At 44.8% G+C, this 20097-nt stretch overlaps 1 protein-coding gene across 6 annotated transcripts in view; it reads right to left on the reverse strand.

The window, feature by feature from the left end:
* Positions 1-880: 880 nt before the first annotated feature.
* The window catches only part of Hlcs (holocarboxylase synthetase), a 187497-nt gene continuing 168280 nt past the window's right edge, over positions 881-20097 (reverse strand). For all 6 annotated transcript variants that reach the window (XM_078044627.1, XM_078044626.1, XM_078044625.1 and 3 more), the window contains 5 exons: positions 13594-13661; positions 12091-12251; positions 8329-8443; positions 5783-5996; positions 881-4252 (listed from right to left, as the gene is read on the reverse strand). In XM_078044627.1, the coding sequence (XP_077900753.1) occupies positions 4081-4252; positions 5783-5996; positions 8329-8443; positions 12091-12251; positions 13594-13661 (730 nt within the window). In that variant the 3' untranslated portion in view covers positions 881-4080. The remainder of the gene's footprint in view (positions 4253-5782; positions 5997-8328; positions 8444-12090; positions 12252-13593; positions 13662-20097) is intronic.

Below are 20097 nucleotides of genomic sequence, written 5' to 3' on the forward strand. Positions count from 1 at the left end.
GTTGACAAAAATACCAGATCAAATGGATCTGAGACATAAGCCCAATTCAGGACTGGCTTGGCCCTCCAAGGGGCCTCCCAGGGAAAGGAATTCCTTTATATTCTTGGAAGCCCTTTTCTAGAAAAGCCATTCCATTCATACCTCTGCAGGGACGTGAGCGGGTGTGAAGGGCCCTGAGGAAATCTGTAAGAGCCCCTATTGCCCCCGCCCCCACCCTTTCATCCCTTTAAAAGTCCTGTCGGCCATGCCCCCCTCTCTCCCACCTAAGGCGGGATTTCCAACGGTCCATACATAAGATTCACCCAGGTTGTAATTTATTGGAACTGTACATTGGAGTAGACTGTGGGGGCTACTTCTGATAAGATGGAAGCCAAAAAACATTTTCAAATAAATGCCATTAAATTACAGTAGCTTAAAATTTTGGTGAATCATAGTCTGTTGGTTATTTAAAATGCATGGGTCAATGTGTTCCTGAGCTTAGGTGTATATGCTATGTAAGATTAAAATCTTGGGGGGAAAGCTTTTGACAAAAATTAAACAGTTTTCACAAAAGAAAAGCCCTAAAAGAACAGAATCTAGAAGTTGTTAGATTTCTTTCTCATCGCCACTAAAGCTTTGTTGTTGTTGTTTTTTTTTCTTTTAACCTTTGCTAATTTTTTTCTTTGGAATAACAAGATTGCTCTTTTGTCAAAAATACATAAAAACAAAAACACATCAAGCTTCTTAATATTTAGAAATACATCCATATTCCTTATTACGTAAAACATTTAATTTATTTTGTAAAAAAGTCTTTAAATATAAACATAAAAGACTGTAACTAAAACAAGTGCCTATTTTAAAAAATTAAATGTGTAGTAGAAATACGAACAAACTCAAAACATAGAGAAAGTACATAAAGTTTATTTTGGTAGACTCGCTTTTTATAGGCATTGGTTTACAGTGATTCTTTTCACAGATGATTCTTTGAAAAGCTTAAAAAAAAAAAAAGCAAAGGTTTACATTTCCTTTTATTTTAAAGATGCATAGTAATGACCTGGAAATAAGGATTCTGCCATCCCTGTCTGTGAGAGCCAGCAGATGGAGAGAAGGGAAGCCCCCTGGCCTCCTCTTGGCCCCCTCTGGAATCCCCTTTGCACTCTGTGAGGCTGGCCGCTCCCAGACACTAGAGTGAGAGGCCATCACACAGTATATTTGGGGGTCAGGGGCCACCAGAGGCTGCAGTCCCTTGGCTTTCACAGACCTGTGCATCCACCCCTCACCGAGGCTGGATAGGCAGGCTATTTGCCCCCGTGTCAGGTCATGCCGACGTTCTATGGCATGATCCACCAGACCCAAATCCTTCCTCCTTCCTCTACGTCCCTGCAGGATGCTCACCTTGCTCCAGGGGGCCATATGAAAGCCCCTTCCCGCTGTGTCCTGTTCTGGAGCATTTCCTCACCAGTCCAGAAGGGGGGATACCTCGCCTTTTAACAAAACCTGGGAGACACTCAATGAAACTGGGGGACAATCTAATGATCTACAGTTTAGTGGCTACAGATGAAAAGTTATGAGGAAACACAAAGTTTCCATGAAGACTTTAAAGCTCCTTGAGATGCCAGATTGCTGGGCACAGAAATCCCCCAGTTGTAGAGTGTGGGTAGCCTCTGGCAGACTTCCCCAGCTCTACCTTGCGCCTTCATTCTCTGCATACGGCAGAAATTCCAAGTCTTTGGTTTGTGTGAGGCAAAACCAGGTTTATGGAAAACACAGCATCTGCTTCATGTCTATTTTGTCTCCCTCAAGACAACTCGATGTCCTGACGAGCAAGAGTACCCTTAAAAAGCTCAACTACTGAGGCCAAGCAGTGCGCCCACAACATCTCCGGCTGCTTTGACATGGCCACACTTCATTAGTTTTAATTTACAGAAAGGAAATTAAATGATAACATTTTTTTTTCCCAAAGCAGAACTGTCCAGAATAGGCCTTCAGCTTAAAACAAAACATAGCATGTTTTTCATTAAATAATTCCCCAAAGAAATTCAAAATTCAAAACGCCAGCTCTGAGGGATGACTGGCCTTATATTACAAAGTTTAAGAAATGAAACTTGCAACGTTAGCTGGAGATCTTTGTCCTTGATGATATTCTGCAGACTCCCTCTCAAGGGTGAGTCCATTTTCCAATTTTGGGGTGGTGTGACTTTTATTTTAACTCATCACTAATTCCAAAAGAAGACCTGGGCATTTAAGAGAAAGTGATTCTTTTTTTTAAAGAAAAATAATTCTAATCGGAGCCTTGTTTGCAAAAATTACTTTTGAAGTTCTTTTTTTTAAAAAAGTTACATTTCCAAAAGACACATATTGGATTGGTGTACTTAATGAAACATGTTATTTTTTTCCTCCTATGGGGCTGTCTGTGTCTGACTAAAGGTAGACAGATTTTTATACTGAAAACCGCAAGTTTCTGGAATTAGCCTGACTGCGTAAGACCTGGATAAAGACGGTGCTAGTTTACAATGAGGGGATTTTGTTCAAAGCTGAGGGCTCCATCAAGTTTTCTTTCCACTAACTTCAATTGGGACTGGCAGGAAGAGAGAAGAGGGGACAAAAATTGGCTCTTTAAGGCTGAAAAGTAATGGGTGTGATTCATACGCTCAACAGAGATAGGAGTTGTGTGGAAAAAGTGTGGGTACATCTGGAAATGGCCAAGGTACAAAGGCTTCCTTCCCTTTGTTCTTCCATGGAGACTTTTAGCACTTGGATTTTGAATGTTTTCTTTTAAAGCCACACACACACACACACACACACACACACACACACACACACACTCCCTCCCTCTCTCTCTCTCTCTCTCTCTCTCTCTCTCTGAACTGATGGCACTCAGTAACAACATCATTTTCTCTCTTGGCAACATAAGGAAACGGAGGGCAAAACACCTTACAAACGCAATGCCATGGATTGGATCCTCTGTGTACTGAGTCTTGTAGGAATGCTACACATTTTGAAACGAGACTGAAATTGGTTTAAAAGCTTCAAAAATCCTCCCTGAGTGTGAGACTGAACCTTCATCTCCAGCTGTTAGAGCCCAAGCATCTACTCGTGCCTCTAAGCAGTGCCCCACCGATGCTTAAAAGATCTTGAACTTGATCAAATCTCTTCAGAATATGCAGTAAACTTGAACTTGGGAAGGAGAGCACATAAAGTAATGTCGAAGTACTTGACTGATTTCCTCTACAAGTCACTGCGACCACGCCAGCTGGATGCCTCTCTAAGCCTGCAGACATGGTTACGGGGCCACCATAGCGGACAGCAACTCTTGGAAGCCTGCCTTCTCTTTTCTTCACAAACACAAATGTAAAATAATTAAGTGCCACTGTCTGTTCTGGTGGGAAAATCTCTCCCTGGATGCTCAGGAACAGTGATCAGATACCTCTAACCCTCTACTGGCCTGGGCTGCCATGTTTTGATTTGCCCTTTTTTTTAATCTACAGTATATATATGTGTATATGTGTGTATGTATGTGTGAATGCGTATATGTGTGTGTGTGTATGTATGTTACAGATGGACACAATACCTTTTATTTATTTATTTATTCCTATGTGGTGCTGAGAATCAAACCTAGCGCCTTCCTAAGTGCTAGGTGCTCCACACCTGAGCCCCAGCCCCAGCCCTTGATTTGCTTCTTAATAGCCTGGCGGTAAAGGTCTCCTCTCCTGGGAGAGCATCTGACTTAGTCCTTTGCTGTTTCCACATAACATTTCCCCCTCAATAAACACAAATTCAAGCCCAAAGGGGGAGAGTGATTTCACACCTGTCGAGGGGCTTTACCTACACTGAATCTTCCACCTGTCAACCCTCTATCTAGAAGCACCGTCAAATACCTGATAAAATAACAACCACAAAATAACCAGAAAAGCACAGAAATATAGAAAAAAAAATAATGAATTATGAAATGACTTGGAGGGAGAAAAAAAATCCACCTAGAACTCTACATTAGTCTTCCAGCTCTCCTGGTGAGGAAAGGCGGCAGCGACACCCGCAGAGCACCTGTGTGGCTCTGCCAGGCCCCTGCCCTCTGCAGACACGCGCCACCCGGCTCCTGCTCTACCGCCGCTTGGGCAGGATGAGGTTCCGCAGCATGTCGAAGGAGTTGCCGTCCGGGTGCACAGTCACCACCTCACCGCCCTCCTGATGAACCTGCAGGAACCCGGAGTCATCCAGGCCCACTATGGACACCTTCGGCCCCTCGGCACTTCCCAGGCGGACTTGTTGACCGCTGAAAAGGAAGCACAGCAGGTCACTGGGGGTGCAACCGGAGGCTGGCTGCGGACAAGTAGCAGAGTGTTTATCCCATTACACAAAGGTGGGCTCCCAGGTGACTGGTTAACTACTACTCAAACGACAGGGTGGTTGGTGGGTGGGACTCTCTTAAGCCACTGACACTCCTCCCAATTCTGATCACCCTGCTGACTCCCTCACCCCCTCCACCCCTCAAAGGCAACAGTGCCACTTCTCTGGGTTGTTAGGTTGAGACTTGGGGCAGGAAGGCTGAGTCAAAATAAAAGACTGGTCTTACAGAATAAAGCTGAACAACATCAATTACAAGAGAAATTAATTCTGATCTTGCTTTCTTTGAATATTTTCCAGATGTACCTGTTCATTACATCCTTGTTAACTGTTTTCAGAATGGAGAATTCCCTCATACCTTAATTTTAATTTTGTATCATTAAAATTTTTATTTACTTATTTATTTATTTACTAATTTATTTTTAATGGTGCTGGGGACCTTATATGCTGGGTAAGCTCTTTACCACTGAGTTTCATTTGTAGCCCCTCAAATTTTTATTTTGAGGAATTCCAAACCTATAAAAAAGTTGAAATAGTCCAACAAACCTCATCTCCCTTCATTTATATTCATACCAAATAATAACATTTTCTGTATTTGCTTTCTCTCTTCTCACACACACAAACACATTTATTTTTTTCTGCATCATTGAAAATAAGTTTCAGGCATCATGATACTTCATGCTTAAATACTTTAACATATATCTCCTTCGAAGGAGAACAATCTCCTATAAAACCATATAACACCACGGTCACCCTGGAGAAATCCGGTCTTGATACACTAGTGATATCTAATGTACATTGTACATATTAGATACATGCTATCTCATATATGTGTAGCTAGTCTTTGTTCAGATTTCCCCATGTTCAATGGCTATCCTCTAAACACAACACGTTTACCTATCACGCCTCTTTAGTCTTCTTTAATCTCCAGCAAGTCTCGGCTTTCTCTTTGTTTGCCAGTTTGAAGACACTGCCTTCCCAAGGGTGGAGGCTGGTCATTACACCTCAGAGGTTCTCAAAGGTTAGCTGTAGGAGAGTCCCTGGAGCATCCATCCGCACACAGTGTGCAGCCAGGATTTAGTAGGTCCTGGCTGCGAATTTGCCTTTCTAACAAGTTGCCAGATGAGGCTGCCCCTGTTTCCTGGAGATCTCACTTTGAGAACCACTGTTCTAGAACATTCCACCACTTAGATGTATTTGATCATTTTCTCTCAGAACATAATAAACTGATTTTAAACACTTTCAACATTGTGTCCTCCCCTCACATCCTACGGGGAGATATGAGATGCCTGTGTTCCCACTCCTGGCAACGCTGAAACTTGGTCACAGTGGTGGTGCCCACTGGGATTCTCCATCATGAAAGTGAAAACTAATTACTCAGACCAGGATCCAGGGCCTTGTTTTAAGACACTATTTTAACCAAGGAATCTTAAAAGAATGGAGACAAATGAGCACTGACCTGTGTATCCAGTATTTGTAATAAAGGGGAAGAACACCATTGGGCCCTTTGTCCTGGAACGTGTGGATCAGTGTCTCCAGCACCGTCACTGTCCTGGCAATGAGGTAATCCGTTCGCAGGGGCTTCAGTGCTGCATTGTGTTGCTTATTGTATTCTGTGACAAGGTCATTGATGCAGATGGTAGGATTACTGTTTGTTACATTGAATCCACAGCCTGGGCAAAAATAAACAAATAATTGATAAAATGAGCAGTTCAACATGTTGATGGTATCACACATTCCTCTCCACCACCTGGAAAAAGTCAGTGGTTGTTTTGTGGTTGTTACTGCAGTGCTGGGGATCCACCCCAGGGCCTTGTCCCATGTCAGGCAAATGCCCTACCATGGAGCTGCATCCCAGCCCCACAAAAATTGTTTCACTTCCTTATTGTCATTTCATATCTACAGTCTCTGGCTACTTAGAGACTGATATATCTCTGAGACCATCTCCTTTTTATACTTCCTATATAAGTGAGGACCATCTCAACTTCACTAGAAAGAAGAAGTTGGGGGAAAAACTCACATCTTACTGAATTTAATTAAGCAGAAGCTATTATTGCAGCAGAACTTCGTGTTATTTCTGAAATAACGACTCTCATGTGGTCTAACTAGGACTTGTGCTCTGTATCCAGCCCAAAATGAAGTATCCATTTATTTTCCTACTTGAATAGAGAGAATACATGCTTGGAGAGAGAGAATTTTATTCAGGGCTTAAGGCGTAAACTCTGGATTCACAGATGTCAAATCTTTGCCACGAGACATCCCTAGAACACAACTAATATTTTATCCTCGGAAGCCTCCGGGGCTGAGGCTCTGCTGTTGGAAAGGAGCAAGTTCCTAGGTGTGGTGTTTGAATGCGCTCCTCTGTGCTTACTGCTCCCATCCTCTGGGGGAGGGGTGGTGACGTCAGAGGAGCCCAACCTCAGCCTGCAGCAGGTCCCTGAATCACCTAAGAGGTTTTCAATAAGAAAACAGGACTGCAAGAGCTAGGCCAAGGCCATCAGACAGACAGTGCCTCTAAGGAAAAAGTCCCCACAACATTTGCTTCAGGTGCAATGACACACCTACAGTGATAGGACTCTTCAGGAAATGTTTGGCCTTTATTAATGTAAAGGGATAGATGGGCTAGCCTCTGATTTTTAAAAGCATATTTCAGTTATTAAAACACAAAGCAATGTAAACTGCACTGGGGAAGAGAAACCAGTATTTATGGTAATGGGCAGGATCTGCAGCTGTGCCTTTGTCCACTCATCCAGCAACATATCTGAAGCACCTATTGAAAGCTGAGCATTAAACTGAGAGCGATCCAATGCTGAAAATCTCCCCTGCATTCAAAAACTTGAAAGTCCTAGGGAGATTAGTGACATGAACTACTGTCAACTTAGGCTCTGTCCTGCCAAGGACCAAAGAACACCCTGCTGACAACTCTGAATCTTTCCCTGGTTGAAGATTGCCCCTAGCCTCCAGTGGCCTTAAGAATCTAGTAAAAGCTACGGATTCATTCCCCCTGGTAGACAAAATTCTTTAGCTCCAAAACTAAATTAATTTCTTCAATTCCAAAGCCATCCCCAGGCCTCTTTGATATCTGTGAACACCGCTTGGAAATTTTTTGCATCTACCTCAATAATTCATTGAAAGATAGGCAATGGAGCTGTAAGCTATGAAGTAGCTTGCCCAGAATAATACCGCCAGTTGGTAGCAGAGCTGGAAACATAAGCCTTGTGTTCTTTGGCTGGCACTTCAACACATGGTCACATGTTTTCTGTCCATTACTGATTTCTGAACACCAATTAAATTCTACTGGGCATCAGGGGCATGTCGGCAGTTAGATGAACAGGGACCTAAGAACTTCTGGAAATGACTCTGAATCATTCTTCTTGCCTGATCTGAATATGCAGAGGTGAAACGGGGATTCCGGAGCCCACCTTGACCAGCCTGCAACTGCTTTGAAAGGTTAAAAAGAAGGCAACTCTTTCATGGCTGGAAAGGTCAAGGCTCTGTGGCACAAACCTGTAACCTCAGCAGCTTGAGAGGCTGAGGCAGGAGGATCACGAGTTCAAAGCCAGCCTCAGCAACTTAGTAAGTTGCTCTAAATAAAATACGAAATACAGCTGGGGATGTGGCTCAGTGGTCTAGTGCCCCTGAGTTCAATCCTTGGTACCCCCTCCCCAAAAAGAATGTAAGAAATTAACCTTCTTATTACATAAAGGTATATTGTTTATTTTCATTTCAAGTTCAATGATAAGCTGGAGGGTGTGAGGGATAAGACCACACCTGTTTGATGTGAAACCATCTGGTGGTTTCCATGGCCTTAGACAGGAAGTTCTAAGCCCTGGAATTGCTCTCGACCACCTTGGTCCTCTCTGCACATTACCATGCTCTATGAGACCCAGAAAAGTTATCCCATTTGACAATCTGCTCTTCCCATTGTAGGCATGAATGAGCTGTTTTAATTTTTGTTGTTTTATTAATGTAAAAACTGCAGATGGAAAGGCTTTAAAAACTTACCGATAAGTATGTAGAATGTTTCTCCCATAAGGGTTGAGTTAACCAGAACTCCTCCCATCTTCATAAGGTCACTGTAATAAATATCGTTGGGCCACTTCACTCGTAAGTTGATATCCTAAAGGAAAATCTGCACATTAATGAAGCAATCAAGGACACAGAGGGGTCAGATGGAGTCATTGAGCCGAAAGAAGATGAGCAGAATGCTCCTGAAACTACTGCATCAGGGGCCTCGCCTGGGCCCTTCTCCGTTTTCAGACAACTAGTCACTTCTTGGGGACAATTCAATATTAAAGCAGCTCTTGGGGCTAGAAGGTGAGAGACCTAGAGAACATACTTAGCATAAACCCCAGAACTCTCCCCTTCAGCCCATCACTGCTTTTCATCATCAAAGACACTTTCTGAAGATGCTCCCTGTGAGTCAAGTTCATCAGTCACCTCAGTATCAAGAGCCTCCAGCGAGGTGTGCCTATCTCGTGCCAGGTGCAGGGGGCAGGAAGAGAAGGCACTCTCAGGGTTCACTCCCTTCAGAAGATGGTGCTCAAGAAACAACATGGCCCTGAATTACCAGCATCATGAGTGTTGATTCAGGCCACATTGTTGAGACACTGTAGAAGTGTCTTGAGCAGAATGCTATGAAGACCCAGAGGAGGGACTTGTTTTACTGAGTTATTAGAGAAAACCCTGAAGATCTGCCAACAGTCAGCTTGGACAACAGAAGTGGACTTGTCATGTGGTCCGTTGCCACTCCATCTTGGGGATCTGTTTGTGCCCTGGTCACGGTAGAATGGACCAAGGGGAGATACGGCTTTGAGCGAGCCCACCGGGGCCTTCACCACCCATATGAGCAGAGACGGGACTGGACCATGTGGACGTCATAGCCACCAGGCTCAGACCTGAGGCTGGCAGCTAGATCTGGCCATGTGGGGTAAAGGAGGCTCCTCTGGGGACCTGAAGCTGGGAAAGAGACACTGGGCACTATGAAGCCAGAGACCAGAGAGCAGCTGGTGGTCTCCAGGTCCCGCGGGGCTTGTCATCCTGCACTGTGTCCCAGGCACAGCACCAAGCCCCTTCTCAGCACGAAACTCGCCTGCTGGGACTAGTCTCGTCTGTATGGAAGAGATTATGAGGCTGACTGAGGTTCCAGCACTTGGAAGTGCGGAGCTGGGATTCAGACCAGGCCTCCCGGATAGCCAGGCCTGGGTTCCAACACTGCGCCGTGGGCCTGCTGCTCCTGTGAAGCCCTCCTTTCCAACAGGCTCCTTACCTGCCCTGCTCTAGAAGCTCTGCGGTCCTAGCACAGCAGCCTGGGCTGAGAGCAGAAGTGCAGGAGCAGCCCAAGCACTAATAGGACGTGGGGTGCCCACAACGGGACCTTTCAATGACAAGGACCTTTATGTCTCTTTTCTGCCTCGAGTCAGGGTTCTCAATGTGGGGAGGCATCTGGCATCCTGGTTGTCACAGCTTGAGACAGTGCACTGGCATCTAGTGGGCGGAGGCGGGGCTGCTGCTGTATGTCCCCTCAGGCCAGCACTGCCCGAGGACAAATATGTCAGCAAATGATCAACAGGACTAAGGTTGAGAGGCTCCTCTAGGAAACCTGTGAGCTGGAGACTTGAGCCTCTGTCACTCTCCCATTCTCCAAGGGATTCTTTCTCTTCTCTTCCTGCCACCTGTGTCCCCACAGTGGCACGGTGAAGCTTCTGCCTTCACAGGAGAACGAAAGAGTTCTCATAGCTCAGATGTGGCTCCTCTGCTTGGTGGGCGGCAGCTTTTCTGAGCTGCCCTTGAGCGCCAGCTCTGGCTAGGCTTCATGTTTTCCGATTTTGTTCGGGAATGAAGCAGCTTAAGAAATTCTGGGTTCTCATGAGGGCAAACAAGAACGTCTATCCCTAGATGAAGAGACAGGCCACGTTCTCAGTTTTTCTTTTCCCAATCATTTATTCAAACAGCTGCTGTGATCCTCCCATGGCTAAAGCAGTGTGCTTGGTACTGGGGGGACCCAAGGTGGAGGAATCCTGCCTTCAAAGAGCTGGAACTTCGTGGGAGACAGACAAGAGCCCACATGACTCTGCTTCAAAGCAACGTCACAGAAGTGTTTCAGACACTCAAGGTGCTCTCAAGCTGTGGAAGGAGTGACCGCTGAGACACTCGGGGAAGGCACCTCCCTGAGCTGGGTCTTAAAGGATGAGCAGAAGCTCAAGATGCAGAGGAGAGGGAGGAGCAGGGATGGGGGGAGGGATGGGCAAGAGCCCAGCAGACGTCACAGAGAGAAGGAGCAGAGGGAGCCGGAGCAGGCCTCCCACAGAAGCTCTGGAAGGAGGTGGGCCCTGCAGTGATGTGCCTGGGTCTGGTCTTGGTTCCACGCTGATGTGACATCTAACTAGGGGCCAGCTGAAGCCCTGGTGAAGGTCACAAGATAAGTGAACTCTACATAGCTGGGGCCATTTCAACCATCGAATAGTGGCTCTGTGTAGGCCAATGAGGCTATATTAAAAATAAATCCCATTCAGAATCCAAGTCACACACACACAGGGCGAGGCGATGACTGTGGAAACAGGCTGGGAACCTCGGTAGTAGAAGTTTCTTAAGGTGCACCACGGAGGGCAAGCCTTCTCCCTCCCCACAGCCTGCTGCCCCCAGAACTTGGAACAGCCCTGTATACAGAAGGAGCTCAAAGAATGCTGCTAGGTTAACCAGTGAGGCTACAAGGTCAAAGCCCTGAAAAAGGTGAACAGATTCATTTAAGATTCTAGTCTCAGTATTTAACTTACTATCCTAAGCCTCATTACCTGTTGCTCGGTTGACAATACTTCTTCCCATGATGGAGCTTTGGATTCTGAAGCTTCCTCTGAGAAGTGTGTGCAGCTCAGGTGCTGCAGACCTGGCTCCTGAAGGTCTGTGACTGTCTGAGGAGCCCCCAACTCAACAGACAGTAGGGACACTGAGCGTCTGGTAATAAGCATACGTCAGCATAATGTGGGGAACACAGACTTTGGAATTATCTACACCCAGGGGACAGCAGAGACGCATGTGCACATGAAGTCGTGGCCACAGGGGACGGCAGGTGAGAGGCAATGGAGAGGACTTTTCTTTAAATACCAGTGGAGGACCTCAGCTTCTCTGAGAGTCCTGCTCCTAACACGTTGCTCCAGGAACCCACACGATCATGAGAACTGCAGGTGGGAGGGAGTGGGAGGACCTCCTTTCCATATCCATGTGAAATCCTTGCAGGAACATTTGGGGGGCATGCGGGGAGGCAGGGAAGGAAAGGCTCCAGTTATCATCATCCTCTTTTCCTTGTCTTTTTAATAACTGCCACCAAAGCATCCCTCAGTCACAATGACACAGGTGCCTCTGTCCTTACTTTGGGAAAGACAGTGAAGGACAACCCTGGATGCTGAACTCAGTCAACCGTGGACAAAGGGGAGCTCTGCTGAGCAGAGACAATGGTAAACGCAGGTAGGAAATGAGAAGGGGTTTTTTTTAGTCCATAAAATAAGACTTTTTAACAGAAAACACAGAAAAATAGCTCCCATCCAGTACTCCATCAGAAAGAAAAAAGGAAAGCAAGAAAGCTGACAAACTGGAAGGACAGAGCATTCTGGGGACACAGGCACTCTGGCGGGGTCAGCAGAGACACCTGGTGGTGCTTGTAAAACTCCACTCTGCAGCTAGCAAAGGGCAGGTGGAGTTTCAAGTCCAGCTGCCAATTCTGCAAACACATGCCACAAACCACACAGGCCGGAGCTGAACTACACGTACCTGATACTCGGGAATGGACCGCACGGCCTCCACAACGGCGAGGGACATCAGGTGCTGCACAAACGGAATCCTCTGTCCCAGCTGAGACCTCAGGGGGATGGAGACCAGCACAGTAGAAAGGGCACAGCCCACGGGGCTCAGCCAGGCATTCGGTCCCCGCCCTGGAACACAGACCATTGGGAATCTAGTGCTTCACCACCTGGACGCTCTGAGGTGGGAGAGCGCCCCACTTAGTACATGCCTGCATATTCTGGGGTGAACTCACTAATCAGAAGGGCACTGTAAAACTTGAAGCTGTGTTGCTGAAAGGGTTTCCCTTAATTAGCACCATGCTCTGTCCCCGTGGCATATCATTTATGCTCTGATGCCTGAATCTTACAGTGTCTGAACATGGGCCTGCCTCATTCTCACTGCCGGCCACAGGGTGAAGACACACATGCTGGGAAACTGGAGCAATCTACACTGATACAGGAGAAGTTCTGCAAGCCACTTTTTCAAAGTGATCCTGTCTGTTATGGGGTTGTCCACACAATCCAGTGAACATGACTAAACACCACAGCAGTTTGCTTCAAGTGGGGGGACTGTATACCACATGCTGCTTATCTCAAGAAAGTAGTTTTTAAAAAATGACCCCTAACACTAACTCTCTGAGTTGTTATTTTTCTTAAAATTGAATTTAGGAAAGTAAAATGATCAGAATGAGAAGTATGATTAATCAAAGTTCTTTTAGAATGTCTTTAAAAATTCACCATACTAAGTCCCATAGTTTGAATCATTTTTTTTCTTATTGAGCTATGTTCAAGAGGAATAAGTGCAAAATAACAGATTTTTATTTCTCTGCTTCTTCTGAAAAAGCTACATGAGCCTCTGAGAGCCTGGCTGGGGATCAGGGGGGGCAGGGCCAACCTGCTGGTATCTCTTGCAGACACTGGGCAAGGAACCTGGGGCAGACTGCACATGGGCTCTGGAGGATCCAGGCTCTTGTTCCAAGACCAGCGAGTGGAAGAGGCCCAAGCAGCACCCTGCTTCTGTGGTCACTTTGCAAAAGATCATTGATCTAGTGTCCACCTCATGAAAATTCCAGTGCTGGCTAGGGTGGGAATCCACAAGCGAGAAGGCCTTCCACATGATACTTAGAGACACAGAAGGACCCTCGGGAGGACCTTCAGGAAAATAAATCTAACACAGTTATGATTTACAAATGCAAAGACCAGAACACATCAGAGAGAAGAATTTACAAAAGGTAGGCCTGTGGTTGTTAAGGCCATCAGAAGCAAATGTCGAGTGACCAACCCACACGGCCATTTGAGAGAGTATTTTGATTCTGCTGAGGCTAACGCTTCCCAACACGGTTTCCTTCCCTCTGGCCCCATTTCAAAGGGCTGTGAAAATGGGAAAGACTCCAACTCAAGTTGTCTCAGTGATCAGCACACAAGATCAGTGGGCTCTCTGGCCAAGAGAATCATAGATTTTAGCAAAGAAAAACAACAAAAGATGACTGACCTTTGCCCTGGGTTTGCCGGACTGCAATGGCAATTAAGCCCATTTCCTGTGGCATCTCAAACATCAACCTGCAAACGGTGGGAAAAACTGGTCAGCTGGAACAGGGAATGGTGCAGGAGGAGCACAGCTCCGACAGGAGGGGACAGGGCTTGTGTTCACAGTGTGCGTGTGGCCAAGGAAGTGGAGTCGCACAGGGGGAAGGGCTCTGCCCTCCTTCACAGCCTCTGCAGTGAAATGCCCACCAGAGCTGAAGAAATGCCCGAGGGCACCGAGCACAGAGGAGGGACAGAGGCACCTGTCGGTGTCCTCAAGACTGGGTCACATGATCCGTCTTAGGAATATTCCACCAAGTTCTTTCTTTCCCCTCTGGTGCATGCACTCTGCTCAAGTGACAACTAGCAATTGCTGACATTTGTTTCTACTTACGGTGAGTTTCTGTTCAAACACCAGTACACAATCACAACAGAAGTTTCTGATTATTCAGAAAACCAATATGGTGGCAATAAAGACGTTTAAAAGATACACCATCCCCTGAGAACTAATTATGCTTTAACTATAGTAAATAAATCTACACCTTCTGAGAACCTGGGAGAACCTGGAGCATTTTAGGCATTAGTCCTGCTTTTAAAATAGTTTCATTTAAAAGAATACAAACTTCCCTTTGGGGGATCGGGAGGAAAGTGCACCACATCTCCACCTAAGGAGTCAACATTAGCTTTTTTTTTTTTTTTTTCCCCAGAAAAGACAAAAACACACAAAACCCCTCACTCTGAGAATTTCCTCCAAACTACGCTCTTCATATTTTAACTATGTGTTGGGCCTTTCCTCTGTCTTCCATGTAGTTGCCCATCTGGTACTGAGCACACAGAGCTCCCAGCAAAATTCAAGTCTGCCCGTTTGCAGTGCAGCTGCGAGGGACACTCTGCAGTATTTTCTTCTGAGGTAGGAGAGCGGCAGGGCCTGGAGGAGGGAGAGCTAGTATTTTGTGTTAACATACAGTTTCCAATGATCAATCTCCAGGGCTCCACAGTACCCCTGTGAGGAGAGAGGGGCTCTAAAGAAAGCCCCTGCCCTCCGCAGCTCTCCTTCCTGTCCTACAGGTTAAAGAAATTGCATGGAACTTCCCAAATGTCTGAACTTAGGAAAAGAAGAAAAATACTTAAAAGTAGAGCAAAGCAACAGTGTTCCCCTGACCCAAGGACTCACACAGACCACCTGCCCAGAGGGGCCCTGAGGACCCTTCACTTGTTAAGGAGATCCCAGGTCACCCGGGGCAAGGCTTGTCTGGTGGGACAGTTGGGCTCCCCTGTGCTGCTGGGGCGGGCACTGGGCACTCTGGGCAAGCCATCCAGGGGCCCGTCCCACTTCCATCTCACATGGAACACAGCCCCGCAAGTATTTCTCTTGGACACCATGAATAACCCATTGAGATGGGGCGTGCCTATGCACTTCTGGGCTCCAAGAATAAAGCGTCCTTTTCTCGTGCTGGACTGCCAGAAAGTCCTGAGGAGTCTTTGACTGTGTGGGGAGTTAACGTTGTCTTCCAGGAACCTCTGCCTTCTAGAGGGTCCCAGCGACCCTTCGCCAGGGTTCCTGAGGCCCAGGGCTTGGGCTGGGGGCTATTTAGCACATTGTGAACAGATTGCAGAGGCTCTCTGGATTGCAGGCAATCTAGGATGTTCTTTAAATAAACAGACAGGAGACGGTCAAATGCTAGCGCTAGTGATGGTGATGGTGGAAGGGGGTGAAGGGAAACAGGGTGGTTCAGAAACCAAACACAAGCTTCCAGAACAAAGAGGAATGATTAAGGGAACACATGCACTCAACTGCTAGAAGTTTGGCAGCAGTTAACAGGGCATATTAATGAGAGGACTGAGCCTGTGTGCGAAGGCCCAGAGGAAATTCTGCAAGGAGGGAGACAACCGGGGAAGGAGCTAATGCTTAGTTTGAGACAACTGGAGGCCGCCAGATTTATTTGTGCTATCTGAGATAACTCTGGGGGCCAAACCACAAGGCTCGAAGTCAACAAAGAAGCATTTATGAACTTTGTCAATTTTGCATTTCTGAAAACAAAGCTGCCGCAGTTTGCTTTAGCAGAAAAAAGAAACTATGAATGCACTTCCATCCTTCGTAGTTTATACCTTTACAAAAGGAGAGAAAAAAAAAGTTCAAGGTTACATAACGATGACCTCCTGGCCTTGGTGTATTTTCTTTCCTGGCTGGCGAAGGTTCCTGTGAGTGGTGACTGTGTGCATTCACCTTTGTACCAAAGGGGCACCCAAGGAAAGACCTGTTCTGCATCTGGACCTTCCAAGGCCCCCTGGGCACTGAGTGAATCGCGGTGGCCGGCAGGCAGGGGGTGGGGGGCGGTAGGCTCTGTCAAAGGAAAGACCTGATTTCCACCTGGTCATTAGGGTGTTTAAGAGTCATCATACTTAGAGTCATCAAGAAGGCCAGGAAGAATGAACAAAAGTCTAAATTCAGACCTATTCCATCCCCTTGGAGGATCTAAGTCTAAGGAAGAGTCCACATTCACCACAGCGTTGGGAAAGGAAAAATCTGGAAATGACGTAAGGGTTCACTGGGGGAATGGGTGACTGAATTATGGTATCTCAGCTGATGGAACAATTTGTACTTGTTACAAACGACAGTGAGGAAGACTGTAGAGCAGCATGGACGCCAAACCTGCAATACAATGTTACAAAGAGCAAGATTTATACTTTATTCCTTCTATGTAAAATTCCTAGAAAAGGGAGGGAGAGAGCTGGTAAAATGGTAATGGTGGTTATATTAGGATGATTTTTTTTCTTTCTTAAAAACTGTCTCTAATATGATAGATTACCTTTATTTTATTTTTTAATTGTAGTTGGACACAGTACCTTTATTTTGTTTACTTATGTTTCTGTGGTGCTGAGAATCGAACCCAGCACGTGCTAGGTGAGTGCTCTACCACTGAGCCACAACCCCAGCCCCAGATTACCTTTTAATTTAAGCATTATTTTTAATTTGGGGGGATTAAAAAGCATGGTTTTTAAGTTTATATATAATATCAGTAATTAATTATTCATAAATATTTCAGGGACTAAGACCAAAAGATCTGCTTTAATAATAACCCAGACAATCACCCATGGTTGGTTAATCTGCAGCACTCCACAGCTAACAAGTCAGAGCCTGTTTGATGGTAACCAGTGAGCAGAAATCCCAAAACCAGTCTGTCTGTATGAATGGCAGCCTACAAATCTTTACATTCTCTGACTCAGTGACTACACCTCTAGAACTGGCTCCTAAGGAGTATTCAGATGGGAAAACAAAATAATTCAGGTATGGAACTAACTATTCATGGTGGCATTACTGATACATTTTGAAAACTCAAGAACAAGCTAAATGGTCCACCATAGAGGGATGAAAAAGCACCTGGGTCCCCCATGATACAGTACCCTGCAGCCCTCAGTGACGTGGGCAAATGCCACTGGACTATAGCAGGTGGTTCACTCAGGGTGCAAAATCCCAACACATCATGATGCCACTGATGTTAGAAAATACACTTTTAAAAACTGCAAGGAACACCACATTAAACATCAAGTGGTTTTCTTAAGGAATTATTTGAAAAAAAATAAAAAGCAAAAAGCGAAAAATAAGTCACCCAGGTAAGTCCCTCTTCTCTTTTTAAGTATATACTCTAGAATTTTTCTCCTTTAAAAAAAACACAAAGACATGTCTTACAAGATAATTTCCTGAGGACTAGAAAATTTTTATTTTGGAGCTATTAAAATGACATTCTAGATGAAGGTTATCGCAATTATCGCTATATCCATAAGCTTTATTTTTTTAAAGTCTTAAAAACTGGTAGCATAATATGATTCCCCTTATATAAAGTATGTCTTTATAGAAGAATACAGGGAATATATTAACAGTGAAGTTAAGTTTCACTGCCATAAAACCCTCTGTGTTCCCCTCCCTCATTCCTTCCTCTCTCTGAGCCCTTGGCAATCCCTGATCTTTTTACCATCTCTAGAGTTTTGCCTTTTCCAGAATGTCATATAAAGTCTATTTCTTTTCATGTTTTCCCAATCTTCTAAAAATGTTAAAACACTTGTAGTTCTCAAGGAGCACAAAAACTGGGAACAGGCCAGATAACGGCCAAGCGCCATGGTTTGCCAACTCCCAACCTAATCTATAGTATGTATTCAAATTTCTTTCTCCCATTGAAGCCAGAAATTTCCATTCTCCTGGTAATGCTCCTTAGAGCAGAGCACAGTCCTTTTTTCTGGCCTAGGATCTAATCCAGGGTCCTTAACATACTTTACCCTGGTCCAGTTATTTAGTCTTGTCTTTCAGGACGGAGACAATTTTTGAAGAGCAGGATGGTTATTTCATAAGCTACCCTCTGTTTAGATGATCTGAAGCTCCACATGATAAGACTCAGGTCTGTAATTTCAGCAGAAATGCAGAGGGGCAGTGCTGGACCCTTCTAGGACAGGTCTGAGGAGACATGCCATGCTGGCTTTTAACCCTGGTGATGCTGGACTGGGGGCTCAGCCCAGTGAGAGAGGCTGGCCTAGTAGGCCTGAGGCCCTGGGTCCCATCCCCAGAATTATAATAAATGAATAAAAAGTGATGTTACCTTGATCCTCATTAGTGGCAAGGTGCAAAGTTTCCTCACTTTTTGTCCTCTGTATCAATAAACAGCAGATGATGATGCTTCCCATAAAAGAAGACCCACTAATCTTGGCCTCTATGGATGATTCTTGCTTGGATCAATTATTTATTTGATGGGCATCAAATGGCACATTTCTGTTATTTCTCTCTCTTTTTTTTTTTTTTACCAATTTGTTAAAGTTCTACTGTAAAGAACTTTTTCTTTTGCCCTTGCTTAATTACCTTTTAATTTATGTATATCAAAATGAGCTTATGGATTCTTATTCAATAGGGAGACTCCATTCCTGTCATCTCTTATTAAATGGCCCCAAGCCTGGCCGCAGACGTTCCTTTCAATGGGCTCTAGGAATATGTCCTTGTCATCTCTCCACATTGCCCTACCTTCAGGGCAAGAAGTTCCAGCCTCATCTTGAACATTCTCAGTCCCAGCTCTGGAGTCAGCGCTGCTCCCCGGGGCTGTGGCTCCTTCAGCAGACAATGGAATTTAAAAGAAATCTGGGTGCTAGACAAGGCAGGGGCTTCCCTCCTCTCCCTTGCGTTCCTCCTCCTTCCTTCTTCACAGTGAGTTACCTGTTTGTGTCTTTTGTCTACTTAAAGAGTTCCTTGTGTATTAGGAGATATTATGTTACGTATTGCAAATAGTCTCTCCTCACGTTTATAACTTAAACGTTTATTGAACTTTTGATTTTGCTTATGGTGTTTTGTGCCACACAAAAGTGTTTTTTTTTTTTAATTTTTTTTAAACCTCTCTGGAGTCAAATATGTCAATCTTTTCTTTTATTGTAGCCTATTTTTCTATCATGGCTGGAGAGCCATTTCCTTCACCCCAGCTAGACAGGAATGCAGAGAGTTTTGTTGTTAAGATTAGAGAGTTTTGTTGTTAAGATTCCTGACCCATTTGGAGTTTATTTTTGAGTAGGTACAATACGGGTCTGATTCCCCCGACCCCACCCCCGACACGTGTCACACTGTCCCAGGAGCACCGTCAAGAATTCTGTGGTCAGTACACCTTCTACTCTGCACCCCAGGGGTCTCTTTCTGCTGGTGTGTCCACCATTCATGTTCCTGTGCTGCATTTTTAACTACAGAGGCTTCCTGGCATGTTTGAAAATCTGGCAAGGCCAGTGTCCATTGTGTCTCTTTTTTTTCCTGAATTCTCTGGCCATTCTGTATATTTCCTTTTCCAGGTGAATTTCAGCTGCAGTGAGGAAAAGTTTGAGGCTTTTTTTTTTGTTTTTAAACAAATGCATTAAATTTAGAAATTAACCTGAGAGAACTAACATCTTTGTTAAGTTGAGCAATGTCTTACATTTGTTCAAATACATTTTTGCATCTTTCAGACATTTAAAATCATTTCATGTAGATTTTACATATTTCTTAAGTTTGTTCTTAGGTATACTATCTTATTTGTTGCTACTGTAAATGCATATAATAACACCCTTAACTAGTTGTTTTGTGCACACAAAGACTTGGTTTTTACATATTGTTAATTTTATATCCTGCTCTCTTAGAATTCCTTTATTGCTTAAGTTAGAGAATCACCAGTTCTCTAAGATTTCCATGTAAACTATCCTTTTATCTGGAAATGAAGTTAGTTTTATTTCTTTTCCGATTACTTAATTGCTTCATTGTCCATCTAGGTGGGCCAATACTTTTAGTAAAATATTATACAGAAGTGGGGACAGTGGTGTCCTTGCCATGTTCTTAGTGGGATTTTTTTTTAGGGTTTTCTCATTAAATAATTTTCTATTTATAGTTCACGTGCACACACACCCCACACACACTCGCACACACCCCCTCTGACTGCTACCTCAATATGACAGGCTTCCAACAGCAAGTAACCAG

This window comes from Ictidomys tridecemlineatus, chromosome 3, assembly GCF_052094955.1.
Source record: "Ictidomys tridecemlineatus isolate mIctTri1 chromosome 3, mIctTri1.hap1, whole genome shotgun sequence".
NCBI lineage: Eukaryota > Metazoa > Chordata > Mammalia > Rodentia > Sciuridae > Ictidomys > Ictidomys tridecemlineatus.